The 27,751-nt window shown below is 35.7% G+C and overlaps 1 protein-coding gene and 1 long non-coding RNA gene across 2 annotated transcripts; one reads left to right on the top strand and one right to left on the bottom strand.

The window, feature by feature from the left end:
• Positions 1 to 6,180: 6,180 nt before the first annotated feature.
• chmp2ba (charged multivesicular body protein 2Ba) lies at positions 6,181 to 19,557 on the bottom strand. Its single transcript, XM_028435753.1, has 6 exons — positions 19,369 to 19,557; positions 15,974 to 16,065; positions 10,744 to 10,938; positions 8,687 to 8,789; positions 8,498 to 8,604; positions 6,181 to 6,442 (listed from the first exon to the last, which is right to left on the bottom strand). Exons 1-6 carry the CDS (start codon positions 19,397 to 19,399, stop codon positions 6,320 to 6,322), a joined length of 651 nt encoding a protein of 216 aa, XP_028291554.1. The 5' UTR covers positions 19,400 to 19,557; the 3' UTR covers positions 6,181 to 6,319.
• On the top strand, positions 17,673 to 27,751 carry LOC114454893 (uncharacterized). Its single transcript, XR_003672643.1, has 3 exons — positions 17,673 to 17,876; positions 23,135 to 23,197; positions 26,901 to 27,751. It is a non-coding gene; the product is annotated as an uncharacterized LOC114454893 (long non-coding RNA).

Here is a 27,751-nt window from a genome sequence, read left to right as displayed (position 1 = left end):
TCGTGCCATAATCATTACATTCTTCAAAAAACTGTTCCTATAAATTTAAAAAAAAAAATTAAAACATTAAAATACAACAAAGCCTAAATTTAGGATATGGACATGTTTTTACCTCCTGTCAGAATATCGCGATACTACATGTACCATTGACAATACATTTGACATTTTAATATGGCGATATCTTGTTGCACGATTTATATAGTCCTACCATTACGAGCTATAGCTACACACAATAACACATGCCTGAACATGTTTCATTTAGCAGGACAAAGATGAATGTTGTGCAGCAGCAGTAACGCACAAAAACACTTGCTTATTTACTTATTGTTATACTTTTTTTTTTTTTTACATGTCCAGTAACATGCTACATTCATCACAGGCTGATTTACTAAATTATTTACTTTAGCTATCCCTTGTTGACTGTTTTCTATTTTATGCTAATCAAATGCTACTACTGCGTAGCCATTAGTGTTAACTAAGTAAGCAAAATTAATATTTCAAACTGCAATTTTGCATAGGAATAGGGTTTTCTTAGGTTAAAAAGATGATTTAAACCACGTGTCAGACTCAAGACCAAATTTGTCCCTTTAAGAACATCAAATTTGGCTCGAATTAGAAAAACAAGAAATATTTTGTAAATGACCTCTACTAATTCAGTTGAAGATATCTCAGCCCCTTTAAATACAAACATTCAATTAAAACCCACAATATTTGTTCAGTTTTCCAGTTCTCATATCACATGACGCCATCATTTTTCTTCTCCATCCATCCATCCTTTCATTTTCAGACTCACTTGTTCCTGTTTTTCAGGGTCGCGGGGGTCTGCCGGTGCCAATCTCCGGCTCTCATTGGGCGCTGGGCGGGGGTACACCCTGGACAGGGCACCAGTCTCATTTTTATTCTCAAATTGTTGAAATTTTCCTCAAATTATCCAACAAAATGTCCCCAAATTCCCAAAATCACGGTAATTTAAGTGATGTTCCAGCAGGGACTGGAGATATACTCACACACGTTCTCATTTACTGTATATTTATAATATGGGTGCATTAATGTTGAATTCGCTCTTGCACTTGAGGTGAAATCGGTCTGTATTTGGCCCCTGAACTGAAATGAGTTTGACACCCCTAATTTAAACAGACATGTTTGTCTGATCCTCAATTTTTAAAATACAAGTCTCTTAGACAGAGGAAGGACATTTCTAATTAATGCAGCACAAAAACATCAGAGGTTGAGGTTGGGGTTGAATTAATTTTTTCATTAGCAGCTGTGTGAGCAACTGACTTTCTGCTGCAGTCGAAATGTCCTCCTGACATTTCTGTACATGCTTATCTGTGCCTGGTTTGTTGAATGAGTGCTCAGTGTATACGCCTCACAGACCAAACAAAATGTAATCCTTGAGCAGCAGCAGCAGGGTAGCAGACTAGTGCACATGTTCACCATCATGTGCACTCTGCATTGGAAAGGACACAGACTTGCACAGCATTAGGAACTTGCTAATGCTATAATTAAACCAGGTCTTTTAACTAATGTATTTCATGTTTGTGCACGTTCATGTACTTGGTGTTAATTGTGTTTTGTAAAAAGGGTTGTTTAACCTATGTAGCTTGTGTTTTACAAGTTTTACCAGAACCTATTTATTTTAGAGTTAATATATCGTGTTGCTCTGCTTTACTGTGTATACAACCTCCTTGATTAATGTTCTTTAGTCAGCAGTATGTGGAGCTCTGACAGCAAATGAATGTGTGCGCTTTTGTTTCCACAATGTAAGACAGCTTTAATTTGTCTTTTTTGTTCCATTATATTTTGCATTCATGTGTTTTCGCCTTGGCAAAATGTCAAAAACAGCCACTCAGCCTGGCCTTGTTGAGATGATCGATAGAAAAACAACGTTATGTGTGCCTTATACCAGTGGTTCTCAATCTGTGGAGACAGGGCCATCGATATGGGGGAATAAAGGGGAGAGCTTTTTGGGACCCATCCATAAAGTCAGCAAAATGATGGTCTATTGTTGTATGAATCTGTGATAACCACATTTATTTATTTATCTGAATAATATCCACTGTTATCCAGGAAGTATAGTATTATTTGTGCCATAGTAAATAGTCATTTTAAAAATGCTAATCCTTTTTTTTTTTTTTTTAAATCAGAAATAAAATGAGTTAAAAATGACCAAAAACGGTGGAAAAGGTGGTGATTTTAAAAACCACAGAAGTTGGTTAAAAGTTACAAATTAGGGTGGTCAAAAAGGGACAGAAAAAGTGGTAAAAAGGGTTCAAAGTGTCAATATTGAAACAATTAGTTTAAACTGGCAAATAATGGGCATGACAAATCGTGAATGTGGTTGAATTTGCAAAAAATAAGCATTAAATATGGTGAAAAAGAGGTTAAAAGAGACAAAAATGGGTCAACATATGCAACAATAAAGGGGAAAAGTGGTGAAAAGGGTTTTTAAGTGCCAAAAATGTTTTGAAAATGGAAAGAATGTGCAGAAAAGGCAAAAAAGGAGCAAAACAATGGCAAGAAAATTAAATGAAAATAGGTTAAAATATGGTCAGTTTGGTATAGTTGCAGAAAAAGGGTAAAAAAAAAAAAGTGTCTTGCGACCTCACATGAGGTCCTGACCCTTAGGTTGAGAACCCCTGCCTTATGCAACAACAGGAATGATAAAATGCTGTATTACAAAGTTACAATAGCTGTTCCCAATTGTTACCAAACTTATATTTAATTTCCTGCAATATTAATCAGGTAGATGTATAGCAGTCTTTATTTAAATGTGTTGGTGAGGTTTTATAAATAAAGCAACAACTTTATTTGTAAGACTACTTTTGACTAATGCTGCTGCACAACAGTAAAAACTTGGAGCGCTCTCTGAGGAAATAACTGCAGGAGCTTCACACATCAGTGGAGCTACAAAGTGCCTAAAATAAAGTTACCAAAAAGCTTCTCAGGCTAAGTGACCAAACCTCGAACATTGACCAGTCGCTCTTTCACTTTATACATATTGCATTCTCACACAATCTCATAGGCCTTCCCACTGTGTAAAGACTTACAATAAGTGTTCAATCATTCCTTAAGGGTCGATTTTGTAATCTTTGCCAAAATTTAAAAAAATCACCTAATAGAAAAGCAATATTTATCATTTTTTTACTCTCATGTTGTCACTTGTTCACTTATTTGTGATGTTATCCCTACCTCCAAGGATTAAACTGCTTTTGCACACTAGGGCCTGTACTACGAAGCTGGATATAATAATACATTTTACTTGAACATCAGCGCCTTTCAGGTCACTTGAAGTACATGATAAAACCACAACCGCATAGTAGAAAACCACAGTAAAAAGCTGGTGGAGAACAAGAGTGATGTGGGAGATAGAGGGGGTTTTGGTGATGACGCGGGCAGCTCCGTTCTGGACTAACTGAAGTTTATGGAGGGATTTGCTGGGGAGACCAAAGAGAAGGGAATTGCAGTAATCAAGCCGGGAAGTGACGAGACTGTGGACAAGAATAGCAGCAGTGGGAGGGGTGAGAGAGGGGTGGAGGCGATTAATGTTAGAGGTGGAAATATGCGGACCGGGTGATATTGATGTGGGAATTGTAAGATAGAGTGCTGTCAAGGATGACACCCAGACTTTTAACCTGTGGGGAGGGGGAGACGGAGGAGTTGTCGATTTGGAGAATGTTGATTTTGTTTCAATGAGGAGAACCTCCGTTTTGTCACTGTTGAGTTTTAGGAGATTATGATTTAAGTTCTGTGATACAATCAGTAAGAGTGAAAATGAATACCAAATTTACAGAAGATATTGTCTCGGGGGAGGAGATAAATAATAAAGAGAAAGGGTCCCAGGACTAAGCCCTGGGGCACACCTGGGATATATGTCTGTTAACCAAACATTCTCCGTCAGACAGCAGCTGTACTACGAAGCAGGATACAAACACATTCACTTAAGTGAAGAGATTTCAGTCTGGTGACGTGGGAACTCCAGTGACAAAGGTAGAGAGTGCAGCGTCAGACCAATCAAACACAAAGAAATCGTGTAGAGCAGCTTACATCACATCTGAGGAATAATTATTTAAAAAATATGAAGAATTCAAATCCACCAGTCATATCACGACTAAAACTGTTGCTGAAGAAAGAGCGGAAAGGAAAGAATGCAGGCAGGAAGCTGGAATCAACTTCCAAACTAAAATTCACCTAGTGACAGGATGTTTATGGGCTATGCATAAGTTAGAGCAATTAAATGTTTTTTGTTAAAATTTTTAGGATCGATAAAAAAAATTTGCGCAGTGAAATATTGCGATATATCACCAAATCGATTATTTCTCACACCCTTATTGGCCAGGAGGTGGGACTTTCGTACTACCTCAGGTCTTATCCTCTTCATAACCTGGTCCCGACCAGGTTAGGTGTTCGGCCTTAGTTACCATGGTGATTTAGCCCAGTAAGAAGTTTGCCAGAGTCGTAGTACAGGACACACCGAATAAATACCGGAAGTTAGCGTGGTAAGAGGCCACTAATGCAAACCTCATGTGCGATAGTGGTTCAACAATCTTCACAATTTAAATAAAAAAACGGCTCATTTGAGGAGGCCAAATGAATTGCAATGGAAGAAACTTTATTAATTACAAAAGCCATAATCCTTTACAGTTACCTAATATTGACAAAGAGTCAAAAATAAATGAACACCATCCCCGCCCCCCGAACACACACAAAACACTAAAAACTGCACTCAAAACAATGATTCTCCTCACAATCACAATCAACTGATAAAATGTAAAATGATCAAGTAGTTTGCAAACCTAGATACATCATGACCTGTACAATGTCAGCCATGGCATGGTCCTACACAGCTGACTGATTTGGCAACAGTCATTGATGATGAGGCTGTCAATATTAAAGCCTGAAGCCAACGTATGTGATGTAGAAAAGTAGCTCCGGCTCCTTTTTAACCACAGTGTCAGTCCAGCAAAAAACTCCTGCACCATTTTCTGAGTATGTGTGTGGATGTGTTTCCGTGAGAGAGGCAGCCTAAAAAAACAAATGACAGTAACTGCACAGCAGCTGAAAAAGAAGAGGGACTGCAGGAACCAGTGCCATCCCACAATCAGTGTAAAATCTAAACACCAAGAAGCCATAAAACGTCCTTTGATTACAGAAAAGCATCAGGCAATCAATTCAAAACTCTTTGATAAGCAGGTCTGTTAGTCCTTAGGTTACAAAGTCACAAAGTCTGGATCAGACACACATGTATCCTACATGTCTAAAAACATGGTAATTGCATCACGGCGACAGTGACACATCCTAAATTTAGAATATTTCCAATATTTTAGGCAGCGACTATTTCCTCAATCTATTTACCAATGAGCATAAAGCACATGAGAAAGTAGAAAAAAAAATTAAAGTATGAGAGAGACCAGCTTCTTTACAGATGATCCCAATTACATTTCCTTCAATTAACCCAGGGGTCTGCAACCTGCAGCTCTGGAGCCTCATGTGGCTCCAGAGCTTGACAAACACCCACACACCAAAAAAAAAAATCATGATAGAACAAAATTCTCAACCTAAAAATAAATCATGTTGTGCAATAACTCTGTCACTTTCCTATCAACTTTCTTTGCACCTGTGGCTAACCTTAGGTTTTAAACCCCTGGTTAAGATAACTGAACCAACAAAAAGACTATTTGTGGAGAAAATAGATATTTTAATTGTGTGGGGAAAGACTCATTTACCTGCAAACGTGCCACATGCTTGATATTTGCAATAAATTAGCAGTTAGCATGTGTTGACAGACATGATAATGTCTTAGCAAATTCATTTTTGTAGCCCTACAAGTACATTAATTATAATAAAATAACTCAAATAAAATTTAAAAAACATATACACTGTATGTAGTCATTGAGAAGATATTGGAAGAAAAATGGCTCCTTTGAGAGTAAATGTTGCAGACCGCTGAACCCCCTCGACTGCAGTCACTACAGCAAACAGATTTTAGACCAAACATGAGATTTGACCCAAACATCACATTGTGTAATAACCTGTAGCCCTTAAAGACAAATGTGTGGTAAACAGTTAATTTTGGGGGTTTCTTTGGGTCAAACATCATGTTGCCCATCGTCTAGTTGTGTGGTAATAAATATTTTTTTGTATAAATAGATGAAATCAGTAAGGCAACCTGCAGAAGAATGTAAGAAAAAGTATTTATTAGATCAGCTGTATGCGTGTCTGCATGCCTTTGTATGTATATATATATATATGTGTGTGTCTGAAACAGTAAAGTCTGTCAATCAGTTTTAGTGTTGCACCGTTTTTTAGAAAAATAGGATTAGTCGATTCCCAGTGATTTGAGCTGTCGCTCGATCTCCTCGTCAGAAATAGTAGTTTTCTTTGAGGTGGTGGCAGCGGCGGCGCCTGGAACGCTGCGTCCTGGAGTTGGAGCTCTCACCATCTGGAGTCACAACAATGTCGTTAGGAAACACACCAACAAGATGAATAAATTTGAATTATTTACAACACTGGAATGTGCCTGAATCCATATTTAAAAATATGTTTGTTATAGATTAATAAATTAATAGTCATTAAAACCATCAGCAAACATGTCATTTCCCCCTGGGATAAATAAAGTACTTCTGATTCCGATTTTATCTGCAAATAATAAAAATTATTAGCAAAATCTTAAACAATTTGGCAGCCGTTATTGTTAGTTTCTATTGTTATTAAAATTGCATAAATAACAGTATGAGGAAATTATGTAGACAGCGATGTGCAAGTAATAAATTAATTAAATTTTCCAAAATATTTCATGCAATTATTAATTATAATAACATTCCCTTTAAAATCCACAATAAAATTAAACTCCACATAAAAACTCTTGTTGACATTAAAGCAAACCTTTGGGAATAATGTGTCCTCTGCTACAATTTACATTAATGTTCAGCCAAAATGTCCCAATCTTTTATCTGCAAATAATAAATATTAGTAAAATCTTAAAAGGTTTGACTGTGGTTATTTTCTATCATAAGAAAATTACTTGCAATATTTCTTTTTTTTTTTTTTAAATCACTTCAAAATGCACAATAAAATCAGTAAAAAGCTATATACAGATTTAACATCTTTTTACGCATGTACTTACTTTAAAAAATTAAATAAAAAAACATAACACTATTAAACTCCACATAAAAACTCTACTTTTTAATCATAGTAAATAAAGCCACAAAAGCTCACTTCAGGAACAAATAATCTACTGACGCCAGAGCATAATTTCACATGCCTTGTTGACATTAAAGCAAATATTTGGGAATAATAATGTGCTAAAACAAAATATTTCTCAGATTTACATTAATAATCAGCAAAAATGTCCCTATTTTATCATCTGCAAATAATGAATATTAGTAAAATCTTAAAAGGTCTGGCAGCTGTTATATTCTACAATAAGAAAATGGCATAAATAATGAGTGAGGAAATAATGCAAACATTAAATAAAGTTAAAAAATATATCAACATAATATAAAATAATAAATGCACGTGACAACACACGCCCAATAAATGCAGTAAAATCTTCTTACGCACAGGCTTACACTAAAAATAACTATAATAAACCTAAAATGATATACAAAATGACTAAAGAATATATACTAAACGACTAACAAAAAATACACAAAACTACTAAATATATATATATATAAAATAACTAAAAATATATATACAAAACGACTTACAAAAATATATGCAAAACTGCTAAAAATATATATATATATATATATAAAATGGCTAACAAAAAATACACAAAACTACTAAGAAATATATACAAAATAGTTACAAAAATATATACAAAAAATATATACTAAAAAAAAAATATATATATATATATATACAATAAATATAGAAAATGACTAACGTGAAAAATACTAAAAGAAAGAAATATACAAAATGACTAAAATAACATTATTAAACTCAACATAAAATCTATTTTTCTCATTACAGTAAATACAGCAACAAAAACTCAGTTGGCAAAAATACTCCCCCCAAAACAATTGAAATCAGACATGGTTTAAACTCCTATTTCTACTGTAATCTATAGAACTGTTTCCTCAAAACAAAACAAAACAAAACAAAAAAAAACACAATAGAGTTGAGAACCGTAATAACTGATGATGACCCCCAGGGGGAGCCAGGCGTGAAACACATTAACCACATGGTGAATAAAAAGAAAACAATTCAAAGAGCTGGAGGCGAGCCCCACCATGTGGCAGCAGAGGAGCAGTTAACAGTGATGTAAGGAAACCATGTGGAGTCATGCTGGAGGCCAGGGCTGCGTTTTTACAGCGTGTAATAAACATCTACATATTTACTAACATAAACATCACACATGCTTTTTAAATGCTACGAGCCTGAAGCATATATATATATATATATATATATATATATATATATATATATATATATATATATATATATATATATATATAGTAGATGCTGCTTTTTTGTGTGGGTTTTTTGTTACCTTTCCAGTGATCTCAATACCAATCTCATCCAGAACCTGAGTGACAATGTCCTCACACTCTTCCTCATCCCCAGAGTCATCAAACATCTCATCCAGTGTGTCGTTGACTGAGAAGAAGCACAAATAATACAGATTAACGCCATGTGTTGTTTTCACTAAATCTGCTCAAATGTGATCCTGTTTTCTCACTCATTTCCTCAGTCATGCCCATCTTCATGTTCTCCTTCTGGAAGTCCTGCATGGTTTTCAGCGTCTTCTGTGGATCCATCTTTTTATTCACAGCTTGCATCGTCTGTTAAAAGCATAGAAAAGTGAGATACTTTTAGCTCCTGAGGAAAGGGAACACATTTTTAAGAGCTGTAGCCTCCGAGATCCACAAACGACTGAATTCCTGACAATCTTGCTTCCCTAAAAAAATAAAATAATGGAATTTATTCTAATATAGATTCACACACCTGAAATGTAACCAAAAAAGCAAGATACAATTACATTTCAAATGAAGTAAAACTCATCGATTCTGTCTAAAAACTGTTTAAAGTCTACAACAGGGCTGTCAAACTCATTTTAGTTCAGGGGCCAAACACAGAGCAGTTTGATCTGAAGAGGGCCACATGTTTTTTGCAGGAAAACAAGTAATTTCAGCATTATTGTGCCCTAGTTTTCACTTTTAAGTACACATAAAATACAAAATATGTAAGAAACCGAATATATTCAAGCAAGAAGTGATGAATACCAGTCCCAACAGGATCTTCACTTTGAATATTCTAGATTTGTTTAATTAAGGAAAATAAAAATATTTTGTAAGAATTTTGAGGGTTTTTTTTTGTTTGTTTGTTTTTTTTACAGTTTAACATTGAAATTGCATACTGACTACAATATAAGCACAAGCCCCTGCAAGTATTGTTGAGTTTCATTTACACAATGATTCATGTTTTCTCTGACATTTTTACTTTCTCCTGCGGGCCGCATTGGATGCTCCAAAGGGCCAGATTTGGCCCATGGGCCATGAGTTTGACACTATCACAATAGGTTAACACAGTGGTTCTCGAACTTTTTGGGTGTTCCCCACTTTGAACGAAGGTGAACTTTCAAGCCCCACCTGTGCCCAATGCAAATAATCCTGACAAACAATAAACAGAGAACACGTAAAATGATATTTATTCATATAAATCAGAAACTAAATTAAATCGATCACCTGCATGAAAAACAATTGTAAAAGAGCAGTAGTCAAAAATACAGGAAATAACAAAACATTGTTCACAATCTGTGCCAGAAAGCTTAAAAATAGTGAGCGATCACACTGCTATTAGCTGAACGTAAATATATTATCTGTGAATAAAGGGACTAGTGGTTAAAGGAGCAGGCTTGTAATCGAAGGCTCACTGGTTCTAATCTCCCTGGTCCATAACTGTGGAATGTTGATCAGTCCCCTAACTGCTCCCCGGGCGCTACTACGTGGCTGCCCACTGCTGCTCAGGGAGGGGTTAAATGCAGAGAACACATTTCGTGTATGTAGCTTTACATATAAAGTACATATATAAAGTATAATGTATATTCTATATTAAACCGCAGTGTTTGTTTTACCTGTGAGTTAGTTTGAGAGGGAGGAGCTCACATTCTTATAGGGTAGGAGGAACCAGGATTGTCAGGAGGGGGAGTTTCCACGATGTGATGTCACACACATCGAGAAAAATCCAACTTGCCGGTTTGTAGCTGACTTTTTACAAAATGTGGAATAACAAGGAAGGGAGGAAACAGAACGTTTTCAACTTTGTTCCTCTGAATGAGGCTAAGGAATGTGTATCACTTTAGCAAAACCATTATAAAGGGATTTTTTTTTTCATAATACTGCCCCTTTAATGCTCAGACTTTGTTAGCTGTGAGTTTACCTGATTGAGCATCAAACCATCACTCCATTCCTCTCACACACTGTTACACTCTATTAGGTTGAAGTCTAATTATGTTTGACCTGTCTTTGTTTGCTAAATTTACATTTCCTCTGGGCACATCGCTCCTGTCACACTTCATTAAGTCCAACAACTCTACGAGACCTGCTTTTTTTGTATTTCGGGATCCCTCATTAATAATCTAATTACAACACAAGAGTCTTTATCCATCAGCACTGAAGCTACATCGTGTAGACAACATGTGATCAGTGATATTAAATGTCCACCTAATTTACACGTTTAATCTTTGAAAGTGAAAGTAAACAAATCAAAGAACAATCACGGAGTTGTGGATCTCACCTTGGCTGAGGTAGACATGGCACCGGCCATCTTCATCTGGGAGTTCATCAACTTGGTCTGCGTGGACATGGAGGTGAGTTTGGAGCTAGCCGCGTATGTTCTGTTTCTCTGCTTCCTCAGCTGCACCAGCTGCTTGGCCAGGATCCGACACGCTTCACGGTTCCCACTTTTTGCCATTTTCTTGATCTCTGCCTCCTAAAGAAGAAAGAAAGAAAAAAAGAACGAACGAACAAACTGGTTGATGAAAAGCAGGAAGGTCCAAGACTATGAAGAGTCCAAGACTATTTTCTGCTTCCATTTGTTTCCCTTCAATCTTACACACTACATAATATTAAGTTAATGCTGCTGTAATGACTGAAGTAATATGTGGCTACAAAGATTCTGAACCTAAAGCATAAGAAATAGAAAACCTTAATATGCTGATAAGAACAAAGCGCACAATAAATTACATCAAAGGCAAAACTCAAGAACCGCAAAAACTCACACAAAGAATGAAAACACATATTACAAATTAAATAAAAAATAATGTGAAAAATTAAAATAAATAAATAATTAATAGTAGTAGTAATAATAATAATAATAATAATAATAATAAATACACATCAATAAATACAGTATTCCAATATAATTGAACTACCAATATCAAAAACAGGCATGTATGTTTATCAAACTGTCAAATTACTTTTGTTTCTACAACAAATTCTGATTCTGTTAAGTTTCTAATTTTTTCTTTTAAAAAGTAACCGCATACATCTATAAAAGTGCCCAGTATGTGCAATCAACTTCCAAGCTAAAATGCATTGAGAAGTGATGTAGTTTAATAAGGTCTAAAAAAACTTGATTAAAAAAATTTATTTGGACATTTTTTTGGATCAAGTATACGATAATTGCGTGGTAAAATATTGTGATACATCGCAGAATCAATTTTTTCTTACATCCTTAGCAAACAGTATATGATTTGACTTTGCACAGTGGTCCAGCAACACGTTTTGGTACAATGTACAATGATTATTAGTATTACACATACTGATCAACAAACCTCCCGGGGTAATGACAATTTCAGACAATACTCATATGGAAGTGAACGCGATTCAGACCAAATGTTACAAAGTTGTGGGGCAAATGTGAACCGATAGCTTTGGTAAACATCAGAACGATGCCTTCAGGAACCTAGTGTGTGTGTGTGGGCATGAGCAAACATAAGCGTCCCAGGGGACCTCCATCCTTTCCACATCACCGTGACCTGTTTATTTCTTGTCTGCTGAAAGCATTCTGTACAGAAAATAGCAATCTATTATTAATGTCTGACTGAGCAGAAGAAATAAAGTTCCTTAACTTGTCTTTGCATCACACAATAGGGTCATTAGGTCCAATCTTAGTGCGGTAGATTGGAATGGGGAATCAAATAAGCATCATTAAGAAGAAAAAGAGGTTTTATTGGGGGAAACTAGAGCAAAGTGACAATAAAAACGGAGAAGGCATTGATAGCAAAAGAGAGAGAGAGAGATGATGATAATGTCTTATTTACTGGCTTGTCAGGAGGAGGAGGCGGAGGAGGGGGTGATGGATGAAGAATGCAGCAGACAACTCTGAGACTGCAGAGCTTTGTCTAGTTCTAAACAGGAAATTCTAATGTGAGACTAAAGGGAGACAAAATGCTGATTCTTTTTACTAGGGCTGGGACTTTAACGCATTAATTGCGTTTTAATTGTTCAGTTTCCACTTCTCTGGAATGTTCTGTACTTGGTGCTGTTTTTTATTTTACAACACAAAATTTGTTTTAGAAAGTTTAATCCAGAAATCCAGAAAAACCATGAACAAAGCTTTCTTAAATTTAACAATGCAATTGCAATATTTCTGTATTCATATTGCACAATATGTTAGCACTCAATGATGAAATTATTAAAATACTGTAATAAAGACAATTTTGTTGTTTAAGCTCATTTATTGTTGTCATTGATTCAGTCATATACCAAAATCCATTTAAACTGGAAAAACTCTTCTTGTGTCAAATACTGTTATGCGATTAATTAAATGTTTTTTTATTTATTTATTTATTTTTTTTAAATCAAGTCCCACTACTACTTTCCACAGGGAAATACAGGACAATGGGAGCAGTTTTTAAGTGAGATTTCACAAATCTATCACAAAAACAGCTTCTACCACCTAAAGAACATCTCCAGAGTGAAAGATTTAATGGCTCAGAAAGATCAGGAGAAACTTATCGATGCTTTGATCTCCAGCAGACTGGACTATTGTAATGGTCTTCTGACAGGAATCCCCCAAAAGAGCATCAAACAGCTACAGCTGGTTCAGAATGCTGCAGCTCGGGTCTGAACCAGAAGAAAGAGAACTGGCTCCCAGTCAGCCTCAGAACAGACTTTAAAGTTCTGCTGCTGGTGTATAAATCTGTGAATGGGTTTGGTCCAGAATACATCAGTGACATGTTAGTCAGGTATGAACCCAGCAGGTCTCTCAGATCTATGGACACAGGTCAGATAGTGGAGCCCAGAGCTCACAGTAAACATGGTGATGCTGCTTTTAGTTGTTATGCTGCAAAAAATAAACTGCCAGCAGAGCTGAAGTCAGCATCCAATGTGAACATTTTTAAATCAAAGTTAAAGGCACTTTTTTCTCTACTGCATATGATTGAGAGTTTTTTGGTCATGTTGTAGATGTAATGTGTTTGTTGATGATTTGAATTGATTTTACTGATGATTTTAAATGTTCTTATTGATTTTAAACAATTGAATGTTTTATCATGTAAAGGACATTGAGTTGCCTTCTGTATGAAATGTGCTATACAAATAAATTTGCCTTGCCTTGAAATGCAAACTCTCTAAATTTAAATGTTATGTAAAAAACAGCTTTAACAGCTTTAAATTGCACTTTGATTTATGGGAATAATCTTTTTCCCCAATGTCAATTTTGTCTTAGATATCAAAGAAGATACACAAATAAGTCAGACATTATTTAGCAGCAACAGAACATTGTGATATTTCCATGCTACAAAAATAGGTCATTAGCACTTCTTAGCTACAGTAGCTGTATTTCAGAATGTACTACAAAGCATTTAAAAACTCAACTAATTAGCGGAAAACATTAACATAGGATAAAACACATTGATTCCCTGGGGAGGTAATTATGTCCGTGTGATATTTACTTTGTGCCACTGAAAGAGAGTCGATTCTCTCACATTGCAGAGGAAGTGTGAAGTGCAGAGCCGAGCACAGTCTCATTGTACTGGGCCTTGCCTGAAGCTAAGTCACTACACCAGATTATTCATGTCTATTAATTTAGCGCCATTAGCCAATCACACTCCATCTAGAGCTTTTTTTTTTTTAAGCATGCCAGATTGAAAGCAATAGGTAGACATTTATCAAAGGTGTGTAGATAAACTGTCACCTGAAAATACTGGTAAAAGGTGTGGTTTATTTTATATATATATTTATGTATTTTTTAATAATGTATTTGGTCCGACTTATATTTGATCATTATGAGCAGTAATGATGGAGAAAGTTGTTAACAGGTTGCAGAAAAAAACTCACGTAAAATAATGCTTCAGACTTTAATATCGAGCAAATCAATTAGTTGTTTATTTGTTTGTTTTTAAATGAATTCTTAATGTACCAGCAGTATAATTGTATTAAAATGCAAGTGTGATAAATATAACGCAACCTAAGAAAAACACACCCACAACAAGAATATAATTTTAAATGATCAATGTTCAGGTGAGAAATGCACGCGCACGCATAGAGCTGCTGTGCCGTGGAGAAAATACGCCGTCCGGAAATACTTTCGGCTAAAAAATGACAAAGTTGAATGCACACTGCTCAACACACAACTTTCAGGCTATAATTCAACCTCATTAAACAGCAGCAGGACATTAGCATACAGGCTAATCACAGTGAGCAAAGACAGAGCAACACAGCAAGCTAATGTTAGCAATCACATCTTTGTTTGGTACAGATGTAATGATGTAGTCAGGACAAGAGATGTCCCGATACAATACCGATATTGCAGCCTTGAGTATTGGCCGATAACAATATTGATCCAATACGATATCAGCACAAATCTTACATACTTTTATGACTTATTTTGTAGTGTGGAATGTTAGAAAATGATTGATCAAGTGATGTTACTCAAACAGAGAACATTAGTCAGCAACAGTAGGTATGAGAAAAACTGACCCATTTATTATTAACCAATTGGTTACATTAATTTTAACCTTCAACATAATAACTACAGTATTCTATAATTGATTAAATCGGAGTGCTTATATCGGGAGATAAAATCCTATGTTCGACTTGTGGCTGATATCCGATATCAATATTGGATCGAGACACCCTTAGTCAGGACAGAAAAGATTTATCTACAAAGAAAAAACAACAGTGTGTGTGTGTGAGTGTGTGTGTGTGTATTTGTAAATCTTATGTGATGGTACCTGCTAATGATTACATGGCTGCTCTGTTTGTATCATTAAGAAGTCAAAGCTTTACTTTGTATTCAGTAACAGGAGGATATCCCACAATTCTCTTATTCTACATTTCCCTGTTCAATTAAAATGTGATGCCTGAAAATATTATCAAGAGCGAAACAGTAATTTTGATAACAGATTTATTATTTGTTTAGTTTGTTGCCTTTTGTATATTTCTCATTGTTTAATGTTATTCTTTATCACATTGATTATAATTATTGATCAATATTATTTCTTCTGCTTGTTGGACTGTTTATTGTCCAAATGTTTGTAAGCTTTAAATTAAATAAGAAGAAAGCCATCAACATCCCCCGCCAGATTGGTTCTCATAACTCACAACCTTTTCATAAATGTCCTAAATCTTAGATGAATACATAAAAAATTATCATCACATCAGAATGTAAAATAAAATGGTTTCTAAGAAAAGCAGTCCCCTTAGACAATACCTCGAACAGAGTAAAAAAAACAGCACAAGGGCAATAACTCCAGAAAAAATAATTGTGTGCTTCTCATTTTCGAACTCCATCAAGGTATTGATACCCTGAAGCCACACGGCAAATTTGGTTATCATATCTTAAACGGTTTTTGAGAAAAGCTGTCCCCTTTAGCTTGGACGGACGGATGAAGCTATGTGGTGGAGGATCATAAATAATTGGAAATGTTACACAATGATTTTGTCAAGCTACTGTATATCTGAATATTACTAGATATATCATACTAAACATTGTGTTTAATGCTCGTGTATGATCTTACGATTTGCTTCTCTTCTTTTTCCAGCACTGATCTGTCCCTGGCGATGCCTCTCTGAGTGACTCGCAGCTGCTTGGATTGCTCCTTGATTCTGTCTGTGGAGAAAGCGACAAAAAGGTCATGTGAAAAACTAGCACGAGGGGGTATATATCACGATATATATTGATATGCTATTGTTTCTTTGGACAGAAGTTGTTTCCTTTATCACAATGTCTGCCACGTTTCGATTCAGGGACATTTAATCAATTTAATACAGTATTTGAGTATTATGTATCAGTTTAAAGCAATCAGTTACATTTACCTAAAGCTGGAAAAGAACAATATCAAGCAAGTAGGATTTTCAGACAATTTGAGATTAAAATGAAAATTATTCATTTAAACAAAAAAAAACAAAAAAAGACCTAGGCGCGAGTTTCTAACTATTTGGTTGGATTGTTGCTTAACCAAATATTAAATCGATCCAGATGAATGGATATTACGGTAATAATTCGGGACATTTTCAAAACAAAACATCAAATTTTCTTCATGTCTAAAATGGACTGTTAAAATCACATGGATTGAAAACATAAACTGACTTTATTTGTGACCCCAAAAAAAAGCACTGGAATAAACACAAGTACAAATAACCCTTCAAACACTGTTTGAAAGTCACAAAATTATAAGAAAGATGCCAGTTGAATCTTATTTATGGGAAAAAAAAGGATAAAATATTTCTAAAAGAAATTTCGGACTTTTCAAAAATTAATGTGGAAAACAGAATTTGGGGGAAAAATTTATTTTATAGGGCCCTAGAGCTACATACGTTTGTTTTTTGTTTTTTTTTTGGTTTTTTGCACCACTAAACAATGACAATAAAAGCTTCTGTGTATGATTTTGAGGTGTCTAATGTTGACTCAATTAGTAATAATAATCGTTTTATGTTAAGATAGAAATGAAGAGTTTTGTCGCATATGACTCACTACAGTAATAAAGAATTTAGGTATATATTTAGATGTTGTAGTTTATTATGCAATGTAAATGAATTATGAGTCAAGCTGCATGGCTTTAAAAACAATCCATTGCATCAAACCAGTGACAAAGTGACAAGACGGCTTCATTTTATGCCCAGTTGTGAAATACCACAACACTCTGCCCAGTACTGAGACTTTCTGACACTGATAAACTGTCCAAGGCTTGTCCAAAACTCACCAATAATGAGTCAGGTTTGACCCACACACACACACACACACACACACACTAATAAAAGGCATCATGTGAGAGGGCGTGTGATGCATAAGTCATACACTCATCAGAGACTTTAGAAAAAAAGAGGAATTAAGTCTTTAAGTTTGAGAGAAGAAAAAAAAACAAATAAAAGTTTAAGTTTTCACAAGATTTGATCAGCACAAAAAAAAGATATTCATTTAAATGAACTCATAAGCCTCCAAACTATGTCAGCAATATATAATCAACTTGGATAAAAAGTGTTAAAAGTGAGCAAACCCAAGAAAAACACTGGCTAAAGAGAAGAGAATAAAATAGGTTTTTTTTTTTTAAAAAAAACTTAACCAAAAGTACAAAAAACGTCAGTGCGACGAGTGGACCACTTGTAGAGCGATGCTCGTGTACGCATGAGGTGACGTACCGTAAACGTCTTAAAGTGGGTGGGATATCGTCCTACAAATATGCAGCATCAAAACCCCCCACCCCCAAAAAACCAGAGACAACCTCAACGAACTCGATGCTCGATGGAAAACGACTGCGGCCAAAAAGTGGGACATTAGAAACATTGAGGATAGCGACAAGTCGGCCCTGAGAATCGGTGAGAGCGTCTTGGCGAGGAGTGGACGTAACAGCAATGAGTATGCAGATGATGATGTGTTCGGGTGAAGCTGGGATGCCAATAATGGGAGGAGTGAGCAGGCAGGTTTGTGAAAAAAAAAACTGATTTTTTTAGGCTTCCAAATAGAACAAAAAGGGAGGCACTTTAAAATGTACAGTTCTCGACACAAACAAGTTTCAGACAAGGTAGAATTAAGAAGTTGGTGTGTTTAATTATCCAGCCTCAGGAACCAATGCAATCACTGTGTGATATAGAGTAATGGAGTCATTAACTCGGTTAAAATAGACGCGACTTTTCCATTATTTTTTAAGAGGTAGATCGCCATGAAGAAACATATGAAATGTGATCACTTTTAAAGCTAGGAAATAAGAAATTTAAATCATTTTAATTTCTGAAGTGATGGCGTACTACTTTTAGAGCACTATTTTGTATTATATATATTTTATATGCTTTTATTTTTAAAGCCAAATAGTCAAGCCTTGTGTGGAAAACGTCATTCTGTATGGTGTGTATGTTTGAATGACAATAAACTAAATATATATTTTATATATTTCACTTATTTTATAACAACATTTTCTTCAATTGTAATATATACATATATGATTTATTTTATTCATATAATCATATTAGACCACCATTCAAAGTAAGGTTCATGCCACAGTTGCCATAAATTAACAGTATTGCCAATTACCAAACTATTTTATTAGGTTTCTGCAATGGTTAATAAAACAATATGATATGTTTTATGCTAAAATGGAATTATTACTGTTATCCATGAATTTTAAAATGTACTGATTTAAAAACAAACTTAAGGCATTTTTTATTAATAATAAAACTAACAATAATAATAACTAATAACAATAATAATAATAACAATAAATTAAAATTGAAATTAAAAATGAATTTGCAAAATAGTAACACACGTATATATTTCTCGATTAATTTGTCAAATTATAGTTATTAGCTTGCATTCATAAAAAGAAGAAAAAATTAGTGTTAGTGGTTGATTTTTGGGGCTAAAAAGGACAATTTAGTTGTTAAAATGTGTTATTTGCCAAATTGAAAACAATAATATAGTTTTAGTTTTAAAAAAAATATTTATGTTTTCTCCTTTTATGATCTAATGAAGTTGTTAAGCGCACACACAGTGCTAGAATATATACCGACATATATAGACGAGTAGATATTTGATGAATAAATGTAACTGAATTCAGTTTAAATATGACTTAATGATCAAAACTAGTGGCAAGCCATGACTCAAAGCTGGAAACAATGAGCCGTCTGAAGCAACATAGGAGCCCCTCTATTACCTACAGACGGTATTAAATTAAGAACTATCGGCTCTTTGTCACGGTCACCACTTCTTCTTTTGTTTAGGGCTACAACATCCTTATATTTAATAGATAAAGTTAAATATGTTGACTGGAGACATTTGTAGCTCAGGTGACTGTTAACTTTGATTCAGAGTGAACTGGTAAAACTAGTTTAGTTAGTGTTGAGCTCACTCACTCACTCACGTCAGAAGGAACCAACACACAAACACAACACGGATAAAAACAGCTCACAGCAAACTTACCATCGACAGTCTTCTTCTTGAAAATGTCCATATCGCTGTTTTGAATCTATTAACCCCCTAAATGGGAGTGTGACACTGACAAAAAAGAGGTAATTCCGCCAGTAAACGCCGCTGTGTAATAGGAGTCGGTGGCTCGGCTTTAGCTGCTGTGTCTGTTTCCTGGTTCACTCACAGCTGCCTGGGTATGACGTCACAGCAGGTCTCTCATGGTGCGTTTAAGAACACTTTGTAAAATATGGCAGTCATGCTCCTTGCCTTGGTTGCGTAAAACTACACAGAAGAAGAAGAACTTCGTAAAATACACAAATGTTATTCTCCGGTTACAATTATTTATAGTGCATGTAACCAGGGCCGGCTTTAGGTCATTCGTTGCCCTCGGCTCAATAACGTTTTTAAAAATTAAAATTAAAAGTCAATACACAGTGTGTCCATATTATTATTTATTTTAAATATCAAGACAAAAGAATGCAATTCTTTTGAAAATAAAACCTATTTTTAAAATGGAAATAATACCCTATAACAGCGATTCTCAACTGGTGGGTCGTGGACCTATACTGAGTGGGTCGCGAACAGCTGGTCAAAAATAAATAAATAATTAAAGTCTCTCATGTTGGACTTGTCTTTTATTTTGAAAGAGACTTTTCTTTTGACAGACATGTTGTGAAGTGCATGTTGCACAGAAAAATATATAGATTGATGTATTAAAAAGGAGAATGTGTGTTTTCAAGAACAATTTTTGAAAAATGTGGGTTGCGATTTAATGGCCGTGGAAAAATGTTGGTCCCAGGGTGAGACCAGTTGAGAACCCCTACAATATAACACGTACAGGTATAGTTCAAATGTCCTGACGGAACAACAACAACAATGGTGCAAAATTCAAAAGCAATGCAAAACAGTGCAATCAAAAGTTAAAATAAAATATAAACGTTGCAGTGGAAGGAAATTCCTATACTTTCCTGTTTGGTTTTACTAGTCAGTAAGAAAACATTTTAAAACAAAGAACACAATGTGCAAATTTTCCCCTTAATATTTAATTCCAAAGATGTTTTATTAATTTGACAGTGAGTCTTTAGTAACTCACATGAAGCCTATTTGTGTCTTTGGTGACAGCTTTTTAAATGAAGTTAATTTGAAGAACTTTATAGGTCTCTTAAGGCTAACCCTAACCCTCAAGTATAATCTTTTTTTTCCTTATTATTTTAGAAATTTGATGGATATATGTTGTCCTTGCAATATTATGTACTCCTTTGTTGGGAATTACTGGACTGGTAAAGTTTTTCTATTGTTAATGTGACTTGCAATGCTATTTGGTTTTTTTTTTTGTTTGTTTGTTTGTTTGTTTTTCATTTAATTACTTCATTAATTCATTTTAAAAATTCCTTAATTCATTAAAAAAAAAAAAAACCCATAATTCAGAGACAACTCAGCAAACATGGCTTGAGAATCACAGCTGTAGTCAATGGAAAATGTGGTTGCCAAAAAAAATGATTGTGCCTCCCTTTATTTATTCATTTTTGTGACGATATTCTTGATGGTCTTCGCTCGTATAACTATATATTCACGTATAATCACATGCACAAATGTGTAGACTACAACAATGAATTACACTACAGTTTCAAACAACTGCTCCTTTTCCTTCCTCATAAATCCTTGTCCTCAATTTCCTTCCTTTCTTTTTTTTTTTTTTATATCCCCAGAAGAAAGGAATCATCCACTCTCGTTGGTATTCATATATTCCTATTGTCTTATCTCGTATTGATGCTGAGAGCAACTTTATGTGTGGCAGTGGGACTGTTGAACCATAACAAACTCAATTTTGTGCTCCTGTCTGAACTGGGAGGGGGTGGCTGGAGGTAGAGGAAGATGAGGAAGATGAGGGTGGTCTCATCCCACAGAAGGAAAGTGATGCCAAGTTGTAGTTGGAAGTGGAGGAGAGAAGGGATGGGGTGACTTTGAGGAAAGGTAGAGGAGGATGAGTAGCCTTCAGCTCTTTGCTCTTTTCTTTATCTCCTCGGAGGTTTGTCTCCGTCTGTGTGTGTGTGTGTGTGTTGCACGTGTTCATTGCCATGTCGTCCTGAGGCGTTTGTTCTTGTTAAGGTTATTAGGGGAGGGGTTTGGCACTAATCAGTGGAGGACCACAGGGACCCCCTCCTCTAAACGCTCTCATCATCAGGCAGCACCACTGGTGATAAATCTATGCTCCCACCAGCACCCAGAGGGCCTTTTTACTTCTGTGGCTCTATCACCAACACTGTTTATACTTTTTCAAAAGTGTACATTTTAATAGATATTGGCCTTTTACTGATCAGGTCCTGCGTAAATGACCATAATTTGATGAAAAGTTGTAAACAAGGGTGTTGTTTGGGTTTTTTTCACCTTGTCTGCACATGCGACAGCTATTCAAGTTTTATTTTTGCAATTAAAGAAATATTTGTTTTTAATTGCATAATTGTGACCATCCCCATCCTTCCCTAAGGAAGGGTAAGAAAAACTTTATTAAGGGAGCATATAAAAAGAGAGGGCACTGTTACACCTAGGTGAAAGGGGGAAGGGAACCGGGAAGAGGGAGTCAGGGTAGGACAATGGAAGGGGTGGAGAAGATTTGACTATTTTAAGCTGGGAGTCCAATGTGATGTTACAGGTGTGCATATCGTGCAAAAACAAGGGCTTAAATAAGGCATGTCAAACTCATTTTAGTTCAGGAGCCAAAAACGGAGCAGTTTATCTTTAGTGGGCTGTAGATTTTAGGCGGGAAAATTAGTAATTTAATCATTATTGTGCTTTAGTTTGCAATTCCACAAATAAATAAATTATATGTATATGCATGGCACTGATGATAGCAAAGCAATAAGTGACAGATATCAGTCCCTGCAGGATCTTCACTATACATTTATTTATTTTTTTTATTTTGTGGCTCATTTTTATGTAATTTGGGGAGATTCTGTGGAATAATTTGAGGAAAATGGCAGGATTTTGGAAAAATTGAGAGTTCTTTTACCAATTTGAGATTTAAAAAAAAAAAAAAAATGACTGACATCATGTGATATAAGCAATACATCGGGGAAATGTGAGCCCTGCTAATATTGTGGAGTTTCAATGAATTTGTGTATTATTTTGGAGATATGTACAATTGAAGTCGTTGATAGATTACACAATGATTCATGCTGTCTGCTGCGGGCCAAATTGGATGCTCTCAGGGGCCAGATTTAATTTGACACTTGTGGGTAAAACTTTTCAACCAAAAATTACTTTTTATATAAAGCTATTAACTAATTATGGCTCTTTATTCATCCCGCAACCATGAAGAAGAGGAACAAGCAGGTCAGAAAATGGATGGATGGGCTTTTTATTCACTTTATTGAACAGATTAAATTTCATACTGTGTATATGAGGAACTAAATGAGACAAAAAATGGAAAAAAATATTCATACTCTCTTTTTTTTGCTATCACTACTCTCCTCTCTGAGACTCCCTGGTATATCCTCCATTCTGTGGTGTAGCCCAAGGCAAGCAGAAGCATAATGTTGAGACACTAACTACAGAGTATAAGTGTGTGTGCACACACACACACATCCAGCGGAGAGAAAGACCTTCATGTGTGAAATTAGATCTCTACACAAACAGTGGGAGTCGAAGCCATAAAGCACATCAAGCCTTTTAGCTCTAAGGTATTAGCCAGCAAATCCCTTCACCTGATGACGGTGAAGTGGTTGCAGTCGAGTAACATCTGTTTTTTCTCTCTCCCTCTCTCTCTCTCTCTTCACAGATAAAGGATTTGATGGACATGTGAACATGGAGTCATTTGTGTCCTTGGTTGAGCATTATAAAGGTAATGTGTTCAACCATTCTGTTGTGTATGTGAGGTCTGTGGACCAAAATCTCTCCAAAAAAAAAACAGAAAGCTAGTTATTTTGCTAAAAAAAATTAATTAAAAGAACAATGCCGGTAACTTTTTATTGGACAAAGACATAATGTAGGCCTCATGGATTAATAAATCAAATATTATTTCTTGAAATTACTGCTCGAAAGCTTGTCCATAAATTGACATTGGATGTGGAGTCCTGGAGACGGAAGTATTTTTACTTCATTCTCACTGTGATGTCTTGTGTTTGCCCCTAAAAACTCTACCAAAGTGACTTCCCAACACATTTCTGGTGTTTTTATGGACTGAACGTTGTGACAAAACAGCGGCAAATGAAACATAAGAAATTGTGGTAAGAATAAAGTAAAAACACTTCTATGCATCTGTTTACGGGACTCCACATACCACAATGCAATGCACAAAACATTTAGGACAGTAAAGAATGTTTTCGGTGGAGATGAAAAGAGCGGCAATTTTCAACCTTTTACCTTTTTTTTCATGATCATTGATTTATTGATCTATTAGGTTTTTTTCTGATTAAAAAAGTATTGTCTCCAGCAGCTTTAAACAATCCTTGAGAATTTTTCTTATTTTACATTCACTTGAGTTGAAAAGGTTATACGTTGTAATGTTATGCCCAGAGTTAAAGTCAAGTAAAAAGCATGGCTATTTTTCAAAATGCAATATTTTTTAGGTTGTTTTTTTTTTCCCTTCCAAAAATAATGTATCGTTATCGTCAGATCAGTATAGTATTTCGTCCCACCCCTAATTAAATTAGCCTGATTAAAATATTATAAAATAAGCCACTATCTTAAGCAGTAATTTGGGTTTTTGAATTTTAACTAAGACAAAATCATTGGATGTTGCGACTCGTGTGTGATGTGAGCCATCAGGTATTATGGGAAAGATTGGCAGATACCATAATTGATCAGTTTGTGGACATTTTAATGGATTACAAGTCCATACATGTAGTTTGACAAACTGAGGCCCCCTGTACAGCTTCTTGCATAGGGCCACCACAAAGGTAGAAATGACTCTGTGACATCTCTTTCCTATGGAGGATAACCACATGCTCCATATATCAGCAGAATCACAAACTCCATTATCTTTTTATGCATTCTTATTCTCCTTAGACATTCAAAACAGTTCCCTAAGCTGCTGCAGTGTGTGTGCCTATCTCATATTACTTTTCCCAACATAAATCTATCTTCTTATTGGGATACAAGATCTGAATATATCCAGTCTTATTTCCCTTCCCCCTGACATGTACCTACAGGCTGAAATATGTTTGTATGCAAACACAGAGAGACAGGGGCTTTGATGGGAGAAGTGGGATTTTAGCATCTTTTCCTCTCTCTGATGGATGGCTACTTCACTGCTGCCCAGATAGAGAGAGAGAGAGAAGGATAAAGGAATCCTAAGAATACACATGTGGTGTGTGATATACAGGGCAAAAGACTGAAGAAAAGATAAAGGGCCACACGGACAATCAGATGTTAAAACCATCGCTGACAGTTTACATGATGTGCATAATAAAGTTTCCACTTTAGGGATTCTTATATCCGTAAACATACAATAATCTACTGAAACCAAAGTCTTGTACCAATACTTGTTCAAAAGTCTACATTTTATCTGATATTAGTCTTTTATCATCAGGTGCTGTATAAATGCTCATCATTTGATGAAAAGTTGTTAACAAGGTTTTTTTTAGGGGGGAAGGAACAGGGAAGAGGGAGTCAGGGTAGGACAATGGAAGGGGTGCGGAAGAGTCAACTATTTTAAGCTGGGAGTGCAATGTGATGTTTCATTTGTGCATATTGTGCAAAATCAAGTGTTTTTTAATGTAAAACTTTTCCACCAAAGTCACTTTTGATATAAAAAGTAGTTTAATAGTTGTATTCTATTTGATTGAGTTGGAATCTATGCTAATAATGATTAAATAGCTAGGATGTGCTTTGTTTTGTTTTATTTTGGACCAAGATGATGCTCGACTCTCTTATTTTAGAGATGTATGCAAAAAATAGTTCTATTGTTGGTCATAGATAACAGCTAAATATGTCAATCTATCAAAACATGCACTCACATTCATTAATTTCATGTAAAAGTTTGAGGATAGATTATGTATTCATTTTATTAAAGTCATCAAATCCAAAACTAAAGAAGTCTGAGACATATGGAAGACAGCAGGTGGAAAGAAACAGAGCGATTGTGGGTAACAGCAGAGCAGGGTGGTAAAGCAGCGGGGGGGGCAGAGAAGGGCAGGGGGAGTTTGGGATGGTCTAATAAATCGAGTGAATGGCTCCACTCATTGTTGCCCGTGGGACAAATCTAGTCACGCTCACCGGCGCAGCCGCTGCATCAGGGAGTTATGGGTAATGAGAGATTATTTTCCCCTGTAGTCTTTGCTCATCATCATTTTCACCCCTTTGTGGTGTGGTGTGTGGGGGAACATCCTCCACCACAACACACATGAGCAGATGAGCGCAGTGCTGTGATGCAGGTGTGGAGGAGTTCACACACACACACACACACACACTGACAAAGGTGTAAAGAGTACTGTTATATCCTACTCAAGTACAAGTACAAGTAAGTCATACATAAAATACTGCATTACAAGTAAAAAGTAACTAAATTAAATAGTACTGTAGTGTGGATGAGCCGTGAAATAAGGGTTATTGAAGTCTTGTCAGAAGTCGCTTTTAATTGCTGGTTATAGAGCAGGACAATCGTACACAGTGTTGTTACACACACCATCCACACTGTCAGACATGAACTAAGTTCTCCTCCCGCCAACACTTTTCTAAATCTCCTTCTACTCCCGCCCGCCACGAACTAACGCGAAAGTGAGGACACAACAAAAGGAAACGTCACAATCACATACATCAACCCAGGGCGGCAAACACACACGGGAAACACCCAACGTGGCAACCCAGACATGGCAACACAGAACAACACCAAGGCTGGATTCACCGACATCACAGTACTCAAAGTAAAAGTTACTAGTTACTTTAACCCCCCATGTTTATTTTTGGTAATAAATCTTGCCACGGCTCCCTTGCATACAGTGAACATCTCATGTATAAACTTAAAAAGGAAGAGACCAAATGTTGAACTTGATTTATTTTTTGACAAAGGCATCTGTATAAAATGAAAGGTTAGTCAAAATGTACCATTATTTTTCAAATAAAAAAAACACCAATTAATTCAATTATTATTTTTTTTTTTTTTTTTAAATAGCAAAGTTTGAGATTTTTGCCAGGGGGTATGAAAGAAAAAAAAAATTTAATATATAAACCAATTGTTTGGTCATTTATTTTTGTGTAGTTTCACAATGTCCATTGATCATTTTAAAACAAAGAATAATAATTTACTCAGCAACGGTTGGGTGTAGAAATGTAACAAATTACTTTTTAAAAACCTAAACAAAGCGAATTAGTGATTTCGAAATATACTCAAAAATGTACAAGTACCCATAAAAGCAACTCATTTACAGTAAAGCAGGGATTCATGCACAAACGTAGATCTGCAGGCATTCCCTTGGTTTTGGCGAGAAAGGTCAAGCAGTGAAATGTTATTGTTTAAATCTGCTGCTGGCGCCAATTTTAGGATGTCACACTCTGCGAGGCAACACATATACATGAATAAATGACGGCCTCCCTTTTATCCACAGGTCGTACACTTGCCTGAGGATGCCAGTGTGTGTCTGGGTGGATCATCCATGCATCGAGCCAGAACTCTCCACTCCCAACCACCCCCCCCCCCACCCTCTACTCTATCTCCTGTCTCTCCCATCCTCGGTCCTTCTTTCCCTGAGGCCAGACTGTGACCACCTGACGTGGGCTGGTGGTCCCAGCAGGAGCCGAGGATCAGACGCTCCATTAACGACAGAGAATCGGAGTCATTTCAGCTGGAAGGGCAAAGGAGGACGAGTTTTTGAAGCAGAGAAGACATTTGTGAAGTTACTGTCATGGATGGAAAAGCTAAATATATTAAAAGTATGCATGTGGTTTAATGTCGTAAAATCCACTTTGGTCTCCTGACATGTTTCGACTGAGAACTGCCAGTCTTCGTCAGAGGTGTCTGCTCATTGCTTTGATGTTTCCTTGACTTTCGCGTAATAATTACAGAATTATTGCTATTGCTATTATTGCTTCCACGGAATTATTATGCGGAAGTCGAGGAAACTTCAAAGGGAAACATCAAAGTGATCAGCAGACACCTCTGACGAAGACTGGCAGTTGTCAGTCAAAACATTTCAAGAGATCAAAATACATTTCCTTAAAAAAGTATGAATTAATAATAAATTAAACCAAAACATATTATTCAAAAAGAAGACATAAATAACTTGCTGGAATAATTACGCGGAAGTCAAGGACACATCAAAGCTGTCAGTCGAAACATGTCAGGAGATCAAAATAAGTTTCCTGATTAAAGTTGAATAAATGAAACAATAAAATATTATTAAAAAAGAAGACAAAATGAACTTGCTGGATTTATTATGCGAAAACCAAGGACACATCA

The sequence above is a fragment of the Gouania willdenowi genome, chromosome 21 (assembly GCF_900634775.1).
Source record: "Gouania willdenowi chromosome 21, fGouWil2.1, whole genome shotgun sequence".
Lineage (NCBI taxonomy): Eukaryota > Metazoa > Chordata > Actinopteri > Blenniiformes > Gobiesocidae > Gouania > Gouania willdenowi.
This window is presented reverse-complemented; position numbering and strand designations above follow the sequence as displayed.